Source organism: Trifolium pratense, linkage group LG2 (assembly GCF_020283565.1).
Source record: "Trifolium pratense cultivar HEN17-A07 linkage group LG2, ARS_RC_1.1, whole genome shotgun sequence".
Taxonomy (NCBI): Eukaryota; Viridiplantae; Streptophyta; class Magnoliopsida; order Fabales; family Fabaceae; genus Trifolium; species Trifolium pratense.
In genome coordinates, this window is record NC_060060.1 from 35214986 (window position 1) to 35227699 (window position 12714).

A 12714-nucleotide genomic window follows, 5' to 3' on the forward strand; every position below is an offset into this window, starting at 1 on the left:
AAGCATTTTCGTTTTCCTTTGTTTCAGTGACGTGTTTGGAATTCCACAACGGCTCGGGATATTACAAACGTGATAAAGCCAATTGTATTGTTGATAATCACATTAAGTAGTGCTTTTGTATTTCTACTTGTGTTCCCCAAAACCACTTTTCATAACAATAATAGTAATAATTCTTCTTCTGGAGATACTACTGTAGTAGTAGTAACAGAAAAACGAATGGCAGGTCGAAGTTTTATTCTATGGCTTCACGGTCTTGGTGATTCTGGTCCTGCTAATGAACCTATCAAGAACTTATTCACTTCTCCTGAATTCAGAAACACCAAATGGTCTTTCCCTTCTGCCCCACACGCTCCAGTCACTTGCAACTGTATGTATGAATCATATCATTTTCATGCTTGTTTACTTTCATTTCACTTATTGTTCTTAGATCAGCCACTTGTCAATTACTCAACTCACTGTTATGTATGCCTCCCTTTTGGGAAAATCATTTAAGCTATTTTTGGATTGGCTTATTTTAAATTATTATTTACTGGCATAAGCAGCACATTTAAGACTGCTTGGTAGAGATTATGGATAAAGCTTATGACATGTCTTTAAGCTGTTTCCAGCTTATTTCCGTAAGCTTATCAGGATAGCTTATCAAAACAGTTTAAGGTATGGTGGTATTGGCTTGGGACCTGGTAGTGTGCTCCTCCTTAAGGTCTCAGGTTCGATTCTCTCAGGTAGGGATGGCAATGGGTAGGGTATGGGTAGGGTACTATAGTACCCATCCCCATACCCGCGGATTGAAAAAATACCCGTACCCATCCCCATACCCGCGTGGGTAACAACTTTTGTCCCCGTCCCCATACCCTATGGGTACCTAGGTACCCATACCCGTACCCGTTACCCGCATTTTTACTAAAAATAAATTGATCAATTATAAAATATCATATAATTTTAATAGAATTAAAAAAATTTCAAAGATTTTAATATTGACTAATGAAAATTATAAACAAAATTATTATTAACCTTATGTTAAAGTTCATATTTATGTTAAATATTCACATTATTTTTATATTATTTTATAAATAAATATTTTTATTAAAAATATGTAATAGTTTAGTAGAATTGTATTGTTTTAAATTGATTTACATATATTATAATATAATAATATAAATAAAATAAATAAATATATATTATGCGGGTATGGGGCGGGGTGGGTACTAAGGTACCCGTACCCGCACCCATACCCGTTCATTTTTGCGGGTAATTACCCATACCCGTGCCCGTACCCAAAATGCGGGTTTTTACCCTACCCGTTATGGGTAATTTTTGCGGGTACCCTCTGGGTATGGGTCAAATTGCCATCCCTACTCTCAGGTGCCAATTTGAGTGGGCTAATTTAGCTTCAACAAAAAAAAAGTTTATATGAAAATAGTTTGACTTTATTTTATCTTTGCTTACAGATATAACTTAAGCATAAGCATTGATATGATAAGTGCTTATGCTATAACACTTAATTAAGTTGTTTATCCAAACATGACCTTACTCCTTCCGTGTCATATGAATTGAGATTATATGATATGATTACTTACAATTCGAGTCACAATCACAATAGATCTCCAAATGTTTACCTAATTTGACAGCATTATATATTTTTGCTCTTTCCTCACAACCAGCTCCACCAGACCCATCCTTAGTGTACACAAGTTGATTGAATTAATTAGGCATCGTTAGAACAATTTCTGATTCTGAGTGATGGTCCTTGGTAGTCGTTGACTTTATTTATGCTAAAATTGTTTCCTATTAATATATGATCTCTCCTCCTAATCCACCAATGTCTAGGCTTGAATTTCCTGCTTGGTATCATTAATTGTATTTCTAATCAAATTATAAATTATAAATGACATGTTTAATCACTTGAAATGGCACTGCTGAGCAACATCATAGGCTTGCAATCAGCTTTCCAACTTTGAAAGACGGTATATTATATTTATTTTGTTTATTCTTTGTAGATGGTTCTGTAATGCCTTCATGGTTTGACATTCAAGAGATTCCTATTACTGCTGTAAGTCTAGCTTGCTTTTCTCTGTTGACTGTTGATAATTTCTTGTAAAATTGTGTTCTCTCTCTATTAATATTGTGCGGTCAATCTTGAAGTGAATATTACAAACAACACAGCAAACTATAGCGAACCTTATTTTCAGTATTAGTACGGTTGGAGTATGTAATCAGAATTTAAATTGATGTATATCAAGTTCAGTTGAATTGTATTGTTTAATTTTTGAGTTACAAAAGGAAACTAGTGGGATTCAAATGTCCACTTGACAGTAGGTGTGATTCTTTTAAAAGCAACATCCCATGCTTTTATTGTGGTCATGGACATGTTCGAATGTCCACTTGACGATGGGAATGATTCTGTTTAAAGCATCCCCCTTTGTGTTTTTATCATGGCAGATATAATTACCCACATGGCAGTGCTAACGCGGTAACACCTATGTAACTGTTATTAAGAATAATTATATCTGCATAGTTTTTTTTTTGTGAAAGCCTCAATAATGGTTTGTTTACTAATGCCACACTGTACTGACAATAGCAGATTCTTATGATTCTTTTAATCCTCCTTCAGTGAAATATTACTTAGTCCGATGAGAATCTTCTTGAGTTGGTGACTCAACTTTGGTCAATCGTGAAAGTGCCGCCTTTGTCCTATATACTTTTTAGAATTTTAATATCGATGTCTCAGAGTTTTCCAAAATTGATCAGAGTTATGCTTACAACTTTTAAACCTGATTAAATATTATAGTCCTATTATTTTATCTTAATTTTCCGGACTTAATTGCCAATTCATGTGCAATGTAAGTGCATCGTTCTCTTATGGATGGTCCACCCCCAAGACTACAACTTTGGTGCTTATTTTATTGGCATGATCAATTTTCGCTGATAAATTTACTTGCAAGAATCATATGTTGCCATATCTTGTAAATGCCATATAACAAGCTTAAAAGCCTTTTTCTCGCCATTTTGTAGTTCAATTTTTTACTTTAAAGCTCGATGTACCTGTTGAGCAATTACTTTTATCCTCTTCAGGATGATGATGTTGATCTTATCAATTGATGTTGTAAAGCGTTCTGCTTATATTTTTCAGGACTCTCCAAACGACGAGAGTAGTTTGCTTAAAGCTGTTCAAAATGTTCATGCTACAATAGATAAGGAGATAGCTGCTGGCACAAACCCTAACAATGTATTTGTCTGTGGATTCAGTCAAGGAGGTATCTCTTTTATATTCTGCGTCTATATAAATGTTCCTGTGCATGTGTGCGCTAATTTCTGGTCCTTCCCACTAGTTCTTAATTGAAAAACAGATATGTAAAACATTTGCTGATAAATGGTGACTTTGTTTTGAAGGTGCCTTGACCTTGGCCAGTGTTCTGCTGTACCCTAAAACTTTAGGTGGAGGTGCTGTCTTTAGTGGTTGGGTTCCATTTAATTCGTCTATTACAGAACAAATTACACCTGAAGCTAAGCAGGTACTTTGTCTTAAGGAATAAAATTATATTATGTGCTATCTCAATTTCCTTCTCATTTTTCCTTTAGTTGTCAAGCTTTCTCGTAATCCATTTTCTCGTAATTGGCCTTATCGTTGTTCTTTGAATAAGATATTTATTTGCTATATGTCCCAACAAAATTATACCGACCCAATAGAGAAAACCATACATGTGTGCCTTTAAATACAGAAAATAAATAACGCTTTGATTTCTATTTTCGTCCATAGTAATAAAGCATACATTCCAGCTCAACTAGTTTTCTTTCATCAGGGCCTATTGTTGTTGGTCTACAGTTGTCCTTGGAAGTTGGAACGATGATACTTCTTGGTTTTAATTGTTCATGTCAGTAATATTTTCAATTTAGAATCACTTTCCGTGAGTCTTGCACTAGAAAAACTTGGTATCATTTGATGAAGTACATTTTCAATTTGTTAAGACACTATAGTTTATATAGCTGTTATGATAATATTTTACTTATTGAATTTTGTGGTTTGCTGTTACCATCTACATTTTTTGTTGACCTAGTATGTGCACAATATTATACAGACACCCATACTATGGTCCCATGGACTGGTTGACAAAACAGTATTGTTCGAAGCAGGACAAGCAGCCCCACCGTTCCTTCAAAAAATTGGTGTTGGTTGTGAGTTCAAGGTGAAATTCTAAGTTATCTATAATTTGGTTATCTATCTTATGATCCTTTCTGTCCATATCAATATTGACATTTGATATTATTAGGCTTATCCTGGTCTTGCCCACTCAATAAACAACGAGGAGCTGCGGTATCTCGAGTCTTGGATCAAGGCACGCCTACAGAGTTCTTCCTAATGGTTATTTAAGCCTATATCTCTTACATTGCAGCTCCGTATCACTTTATCTATTTTCACTTTGTTGTTGTCAATATTTAACAGGATCGAAAGTCTTGATCTTATTTACTCATTTCATATCATTGTGGAATATACCTAGTTTTTCTTTTCTCTCAAAAGCACTAGTATAATTGAGCTCTTTGTCTGCCTTGGTTTACTATACCCTAGAGATTTCTCTCAAAAGCATTAAGTAATCATGATCACAAGGTCACTTATGATTGAGGGTCGATACTTTTGAGCTGCAATTTAGCATAAATATAAGCAGTTGGAACTTTTCTTACTTTAAGGTAGGTTGGGGTGAACAACTCACTCAAATTCACCAAAAAAAATGTGATGCCATGTGGTAAAAATGGCAGCAATAATGTGATCCCTGGTACCAATTTCTCTTTTGAGTTCTAGTAGCAACCCCACAGAGAAAGAAGAATATAATGTTTGCTCACTAAATACCGTGGCCATGCCAAATGGTCTCTTCCTTCAATAGTAGTTACCCAATTCATGTCAATTAATTATAGTGAAAAACTTTGTACATTTTCCTTATGTGCTGTTTTTAGTGTTCTCTAAACACAATTCAACATGGATTGTGTATATCAAATAATTGCAAATAGTACTATTTTAAATTTGAATTTCACTGATAAATTATGTCTCATGTTTATTATTGGTGAATGGTGAGCAACATAGCGTCCAAAAATAAAATAACACAAACAGTACATAAAACAAAACAAAGTTTTGTTGTTAATTAAACCTGAACACAAACTCAATCAACTCAAATTTTTCCTGTCAAAGTCGAGACGTGTTAGGACTTGTAGACATTAATTTTTTTAACATTATTATGAGAAAGTTAATTTATTTTTTATGATAATCAGTAGGAGAATCTAATCTTAGGTATCGTATTAATAAAATATAACTTGGTAAATAAAGCTCATTAAAATTAAATATAATAATTATTATAAAAAAAATTAAATATAATTTTTTTCAAAGAAAAATTATTAGAATTTCTCAAAATAATTAGTATAATTTTTAACACAAATCAAATAAAATATCGAGTAGAATTTCTCAAAATAAAAATATTACTACAATATAAATTTTATTTCATAAGAATCTTGACACAAATCAAATAAAATTTGAGTAGAATTTCTCAAAATAAAAAATTATACAATATAATTTTGATTTCACAAAAATCTCAACACAAATCAAATAAAAATATTACTACAATATACGTAATTTTAATTTTATAAAAAATCTCAACAAAATCAAATAAAATATTGAGTAATTAATTACAAGCTTAGCGTGCTTCCCACGTTAACAAAACCGTAACCGGGATATGAAACAAAAGAAAAGAAAAATGAAAAAACTTTACCGGCGAAAAGGAACGGTTCATCCATCATCGGACCAACTATCCTTCCTTCCAGCAACAATCCTCATTCTCACCGTCGCTCTCTCACCGGCGGACAAAGAAATCTTAGCTTACCTTATTTCATGCTCTTCTTCATCTTTCAATGGAAACTCTCGCCGAAAAATCAAGGATATCGTCGATGGTGACCATCAACCTCTCTTTCATTGTAGTTGCTTCCATTGCTACATGAGTTATTGGATTCGTTGGAACTCTTCGCCTAATCATAAACTCATTCACAAAATCATTGATGATTTTGAAGATTTTCTCTCTCAAACTGCAAATAAAAGGAAGAAGAAAAACAAAAAAGGCTCCCACAACAGAAGAAGATCATCCGATTCAAATCGTTCTGAGTTGGAATCGGTTGCGGAGAGTAATAGTAGTAGTAATATTGATTCAGTTGAAGTTGAAAATGAAGAGAAAGTAGGGTCACTAAGAAAGCTTGTAAGTTTCATTGGTGAAAGGATTTGGTCATTTTTTATTATTCAGTTATTTTGTTGATTTTGACGAGTATAATTTTTGTTTCCTGTTTCTACATGAATGAATGAGTTCACAGTAATGTGTACAAAAGGAAATTGAATCAGTTCACACTATGGCATAGACCTTTTTGCAGGAAATTGTTAGAAGTCGAGATTTTGCAGCATTGGCAATGGCATAGACCTTTTGTCGGGATGCCCCCTAAAAAGAAGACAAATTCCAATTCATTTTTCTTGCAATTTTGGAAGTAACAATTGGGTCCACTATTTTCGAATTTTCAATCTCTTATCTCCATGCTCTAAGTCAGTCACGGTATGCTTGTGAATATTTATGACTAGTTCCATGTTTGACTAGTTCCCCAATCTTTGATTTGGATATAGTGTTAGATTTTCTTCAAAATGGGGAGTTCTTTATAATTTAATTTAAGTATGGGTCATGCTAAGTGGTGTGGTTAAGGAAGTAAAAAAAAAATTATATTGAAAAGACTACTTTCAATTTATATGGGCCAAATGCAATTATAATTACGATATGACACTTGTTAGTTTGATATAACTTGTGGACATTTACTTTTGTCATCCTACTTCATTTCTCACACGCCTACAAATTTACTAATGATAAAATGGGAAAGACGTAGGGCGCGCGACTAACTGGTTGGTGACAAAAGTAAATTTCTAACTTGTGTGCAATATAAATAAGAGCCCAACAAAGACTAATCCACTCCAACACAATTTGTGAAACTTGAAAAGATAACAATTATGATCTTAACTGTTGATCAGAACAGGTGGAAGGCCAGCTGGAAGTCCGTTGAGCAGATGATAGGGCAGCAGGTCCGAGCAGATGGTCCACGGAGGGGGGGGTTGTACCTGCAGGTGCTCCGATGCTTAAGTCAGTAAGAGAGCAAGAGGTACTTAGAGAGAAGTTAGAGAGAGATAGAGATTGTAGTAATGAATAGTGTCTACCTTGCTCTCCCATATGGGAGAGTATTTATAGCCCCCAGCTCTGGGCCAAAGGTCCTCTTAGTGGGCTGGACTAGCCAAGGCCCATTAAGAGGGACTGCCAAGATATTACCCTTAGATAGTGGGTGTGGATAGCAATTTTACCCTATCTTGGTTGAGAGGTTGTGTCATGCTGACATGGAGGTGATTGGACAAGCCACGTGGACTTGAGAGGGTCTAGGTGGACTAGCATTAGTCCAGTCCAGAACAGGAGCCCCCCAAGTCGTTGCTCCTAGTCATAGGAGTGATGACTTTAGATGTGTGCCCAAATGTAGAAGAAAATCTCCTTGCAACCTCTCTTGAACAGAGTAGATGAGGAAGTTGCTCATCTAGACCTTGCTCGTAGCAAGTGTTTGCTCGAATTGATTTTTCGAGGAGGTTGGTATCTTGCTCGTAATCATGGTTACGAGGAGGTGTGTGTTGCTCGTATCTCCTACGAGGAGATATTTATACAAGGGCAAATAGTTGCTCGTTGTTGAGACGAGGAGGTATCATTGAGGAGCATATGTTGCTCGCTATTCTGATGAAGAAGTTAGCACCGAGGAGGTCTTTCTTGTGAAGTGCAGCTTTTTCTTGAAGGTTTGCTCGGGTGTGATTCGAGCAGCTTTTTGTTGGGGATGTGAAAGGGTGCATTTACTGCTTTGATTTTTACGAGGGGGTGTAATGACCCTTGGATCAAGGTGTCTCTTCATTTTCCTGGCTTGTTCTATAAATATGGGAGAGTGAATTTCATTCTCACTTTTCACTCTCTCTCTTCACTTGTGATTCCTGAAAGTTTTCTCTGAAGTTCAAACGTCCTAGTCACGTCATTCTTCAGATTTCCCTCATATTCAAGGTAATTTTTCTAAATTTCACTGCTTTAGATCCATCTTTTGCTGTTCTTGCCCAGTTTTGGGCGTTTTTTACATGAAGAATGTATGAATGTATGAATGTGCCGGGCACTATATGTATTTAGAGCCGGGCACCATTTAAATTTAGAGCCGGGGAGTTAGTCTCCTTTGAAACTTTAAGTTAGATGACTAGTGACGGGGAGCCTATCTCCTCGTCTCAATTTTTAGACAGTTTGTTTGCTAGTACCGGGGAGTCTATCTCCCCGTTTGAAACTTTAGTCAATTGATTTTGTGGCCGGGGAGGATATTTCCTCCCTTTTTAACTTAGAAAATTTCTCCATGAAATTCGTTGTTTGAATCTCGTACCGGGGAGGTTATCTCCTCGTCTTTCCCTTAGGAATTAATTGTTTGAATCTCGGGCCGGGGAGCTTATCTCCCCGGCTCTATTTAAGTCACCCTCCTCGGTTATTTTTGATTTGCCATTTGAAAAGGGCTTTTGGTCGAGGACAGCGTCCTCGTCCTATCCTGCGCCCTTTCACTTGAATTGCAGTGAAAGGGTGGATTTGTTCGTCGAATTCACTTTGTTTTTGCTGCATTTCAGGTTGTAAAAATGTCAGAAGCCGAGGAGGTCGTGGAGACGCATGTTGTGGAGAAGCATGCTCTGGTTGACTGTATAACCGATCCTGCATTGGATTGGGTTGCTCCTGAGCCCCGGGGAATAGCCTCGACGCTCAACTCCCGGGACCCAAGAGTGTTCCTGACTGTCGAGCAGGAGAGGGGGGACGGGCACCAAAATTGGTCGACCCGTATACCCGGGGAGGATGAACGGGTGTGCTCGTCCTTTGGTGGACTTGACTTCGCAATGTACGAGTTTGTTTTTAAAGAGATGGGGCTCAGGTTGCCGTTCAGCCCCTTTGCGGCCAGCGTGCTTAAAGCGTTGCAGGTGGCTCCGTCGCAGCTGCATCCAAATTCTTGGTCGTTCATCATGGGGTTCGAGCACCTCTGCTCGTATAGGGATGTTCGTCCCACTCTTCCCCTTTTCTTCAGAGTATTTAAAATCCAACGTAAGCCGACGAGGGATGCCGGGCAAGAACCTCGCCAGAATTGGGTTTCTCTAAAGCATCACGAGGATGTTAAACTTTTCAAGATGTTCGTGGACTCCATCAAAGACTTCAAAGGGAGGTACTTTGTGGTCCGTCCGGAATCGGAATCTGCCCGGGAGAGTTTGTTAGAATGGGCAGAAGATAGGGACGAGCAGGGTGTTGCTCGGAAGGATGACAACGGGCAACCTATACTCCGAGCAGTCCCTAAGTTCCCATTAAGTTGGTCGTATGACCATTTTCAAAAGGAACCAAAGGAGTATACTTCCGGGGACGCGGATTTGTCTCCCGAGGAGATGGCTGCTTTTGAGGATTTAAAGGCGTTTGTGGCCGGTTTTACTCCGGGCATCTGGACGACTCGTAGGGGAGTCATAATAAGAGACGAGCATGGGAAGGCGAAGGTGTCTCCCCGCTTTATAAATACTAGAACCCTCCTTAAGTGTAAGAATGCCGGGGAGGTTAGGCTGTGCTTGGGTATTGCTTCTTTTCTATTTTTAACTTAGAAAAATTTTTTGCTTTTGTATGCATTCTTCGTTTTTATTAACCTGCTCGTTGTTTATTTGCAGACGAAATGGAGAGCATTGCTGAGCGCATGTTGAAGGCCAAGCAAGATGAAAGGGCGAGCAAGGCTGCTCGGGGAAAGAAGAAGGTTGTTGCTAGAGCTTCCCAGGAAGTGAGGCCGGGGACCCCTTCCGTGCAGGTTATTGGGTCCTCGGGTGTTGGTACGGGCACCCCTACCTCAGCTCCCCGGCCTCCTCCAGCGAAGAGGACAAGAGAAGAAGATCCCCCGGTTCAGGATGCGGGCATGGGAGGATGCAGCAAGTTTCCGGTTCCTCGGTGCTTTACCGTGGACAGATTTTTTGAGAAGTATCCCCCGGAGGTCTTTGAAACTGAAAGGGCTGCCATTCTTAACCAGGAACCAGAGGCCCGTAGGGAGCAGCATGCTCGAGACATGGCTGCTATGGTGCGGATGGTCTCGAGCTCCCTTGTCCTCGGTGACGAGCGGGAGTCTTTAGTCGAGCAGCTGAACACTGCCGAGGCCCGGCACGAGCGGTCCAAAAGTCGGATCAACCAACTCAAAATTGTTGTGGAAGATCTCCGGGAGAAGCAAAAACATTGGGGTGACCAGCTGGACGAGCACCGTAAAAGGGGAGAGGATTTGGATGCTGCTCGGGCTGAAATTGAAAGGCTTAATGCTGCCATGGCGCCGGGCGAGAACGAGCACAAGGCTGCCGAGGGGTTGACCACCCGAGCAGACTTGGTCAAGGTGATTGCTCAGCTGTCTCATGATTTTGTAGAGGGCACTGAGTACGCCTTTGAGAATGCCGTGCAGCAAATCAAGTGCCTCAATCCTGACGTGGAGCTGGTGACCCGGGGAATGCATGTGAACGGGCAGGTCAAGGATGGCCAAATTGTTATCCCGGCTGGCCTGGCCGACTCTGATGAAGAGGGGGAAGATGCTGAGGGGGTGTTCGAGGAGGGTCATGAAGACGAGCAGGATGATGTGACTGAGCAGGAAGATAGGTGCGAGGAGTAGATGTCCCCGGCCTTTCTAATGTAATTTATTTTTGTCTCTTTGATTTTTGGGGCCTTTGAGCCATGGTTTGTAATTTTGGAACAAGTGGGCTTTTGTCCCCGTTTGATATTTATGACAATTCCGGGCAGGTGCCCGTTTTATTTATCTATGCTTGTTTATAACTGCTCGTCCATATCTGCTCGCATGTATGTTGCCTCCTTTTTTAACTTAGAAAATTTTACAAAATTTCGTTGTTTAAAATTTCAACCGGGGAGCCTCCCCGTCTTTTTAACTTAGAAAATTTTGGAGAAATTTCGTTGTTTTAAAATTTCAACCGGGGAGCCTCCCCGTCCAAATAACTTAGAAAATTTTTACTTGAAATTTTGTTTAAAAATTTCAACCGGGGAGCCTCCCCGTCCAAATAACTTAGAAAATTTTTACTTGAAATTTTGTTTAAAAATTTCAACCGGGGAGCTTGGTCCCAATTTTTAATTTAATAATAATTAGGGCCGGGGAACTAGTCCCCTTTTCAACTTAATGAACATTCAAGCCAGGGGGTTGGTCCCCTTTTCTCAATTTAATGAAAATTAGTTGTTTAAACTTTGAGCTGGGGAGCTTATCTCCCCAGTATTAAGGTGCTCGTCTGGAATTCGAGCAGGTTGGTGTGCTAAGTTTTGCCTGTTTATTTATGCCTGTTTTGTACAATTGTTATTCTTTTTGCATGTATGAATGCTGTGCTCGTTGTTATTTTGCTGGGGAGGTTTCCCCTGCTTGACTTTGAGCATGTTCTATTGAGGGTAGTCTCCTCTGATTTGACTTAAACAGTTTAGGGAACTGTATAAGCACTTAGAGTTGTTTCTAAGTTACGCGAATACAGGCACGCTAGTGTACCCTTTTTCGCAACCTGAACTTCCCATCGCGAGCTGGGTGCTAGGTCGTGGCACTGGTGCGAAGAGCTCGTTTCAAGAGTTATCCTCGTCTAGCAGAAGTTCTATTTCCCTTAGGTGAATTAGTTCTCCTGCCATGGTTTTAGATGAGCACGTGTGCCATGGTGCCCTCCGTTGTTTAAGGTGCTCGACTCGTTGTGTTATGAAGTGCGAGCAGCCTTTTTTGGCGTGGCAATAACTTAGCTGTAATATTGTTTCAATTTTTGAGCATTCCAAGGTCGAGGAAGTTTCTTTCCTCGAAGGTCCTCGAGATAGTATGCACCATTTTCTGTTTTGCTAATGACGCGATATGGTCCTTCCCAATTTGGGGCAAGTTTGCCATCCTGGGAGTCTGCGTTGCGTCTTAGGACGAGGCTGCCCACCTCAAATTCTCTTTTGATGACTTTGGTGTCATGCCGGGCAGCTATTTTTTGTTTCAAGGTGGCTTCCTTTAATGAAGCTCCCGTTCGAATTTCTTCGACGAGGTCCAGCTCCTCTCGAAGTGCTTCGTCATTCTGCTCCTCGTCTAGAGGTTGCTCAGTCCGACGAGATGGTTCCCCAATCTCTACGGGGATGACTGCCTCCGTTCCGTATACCATTCGGAAGGGGGTTTCTCCAGTTGTGGAGTGTGGAGTTGTTCGATAGGCCCAAAGTACGTTGTCAAGTTCTTCGACCCATTTCTTTTTGTTTTGGTCGAGCCTTCTTCGTAGTCCTCTCAGGATTACTCTGTTGGCTGCCTCAGCCTGCCCATTAGTTTGGGGGTGCTCAACTGAGGTGAAGTGCTGCTTGGTGCCCAGGGCAACGAGAAATGCTTGAAACTCTTTGTCTGTAAATTGCGTTCCGTTGTCTGTGACTACCACCTGTGGTATTCCGAATCTTGCTAGCACGTTTCTTTTGAAGAAGCGCAGGACTCTGAACGACGTTATGTCGGAGAGGGGTTCGGCTTCAACCCACTTTGTGAAGTAGTCTACCGCTACTATTAAGTAACGGTTTTGGTAAAGTCCTTTGGTGAAAGGACCAAGTAGGTCCATGCCCCACCAGGCGAAGGGCCAGGGGGAAGACAAAGATTTTAGCTCTCGAGGGG

At 39.8% G+C, this 12714-nt stretch overlaps 3 protein-coding genes across 4 annotated transcripts; all 3 read left to right on the forward strand.

Annotated features, from left to right (window-relative positions):
• Window positions 1-216: 216 nt before the first annotated feature.
• Window positions 217-4618, forward strand: LOC123908278 (probable carboxylesterase SOBER1-like). Its single transcript, XM_045958865.1, has 6 exons — window positions 217-367; window positions 1998-2050; window positions 3131-3254; window positions 3391-3512; window positions 4077-4184; window positions 4269-4618. The coding sequence occupies exons 1-6, from the start codon at window positions 217-219 to the stop codon at window positions 4356-4358; spliced, it is 648 nt and encodes a 215-aa protein (XP_045814821.1). The 3' UTR covers window positions 4359-4618.
• Window positions 4619-5726: 1108 nt separating this feature from the next.
• LOC123908431 lies at window positions 5727-7010 on the forward strand. The gene has a single exon (XM_045959062.1). It carries the CDS (start codon window positions 5739-5741, stop codon window positions 6285-6287), a length of 549 nt encoding a protein of 182 aa, XP_045815018.1. The 5' UTR covers window positions 5727-5738; the 3' UTR covers window positions 6288-7010.
• Window positions 7011-7016: 6 nt separating this feature from the next.
• Window positions 7017-10725, forward strand: LOC123908430. 2 transcript variants are annotated; one of them, XM_045959061.1, is made up of 2 exons: window positions 7017-7167; window positions 9755-10725. In XM_045959061.1, the coding sequence occupies exon 2, from the start codon at window positions 9760-9762 to the stop codon at window positions 10723-10725; it is 966 nt and encodes a 321-aa protein (XP_045815017.1). In that variant the 5' UTR covers window positions 7017-7167; window positions 9755-9759. The 2 variants fall into 2 exon arrangements, with proteins under 2 accessions (XP_045815017.1, XP_045815016.1); XM_045959060.1 differs by lacking the exon at window positions 7017-7167 and adding an exon at window positions 7707-8093.
• Window positions 10726-12714: the final 1989 nt, after the last annotated feature.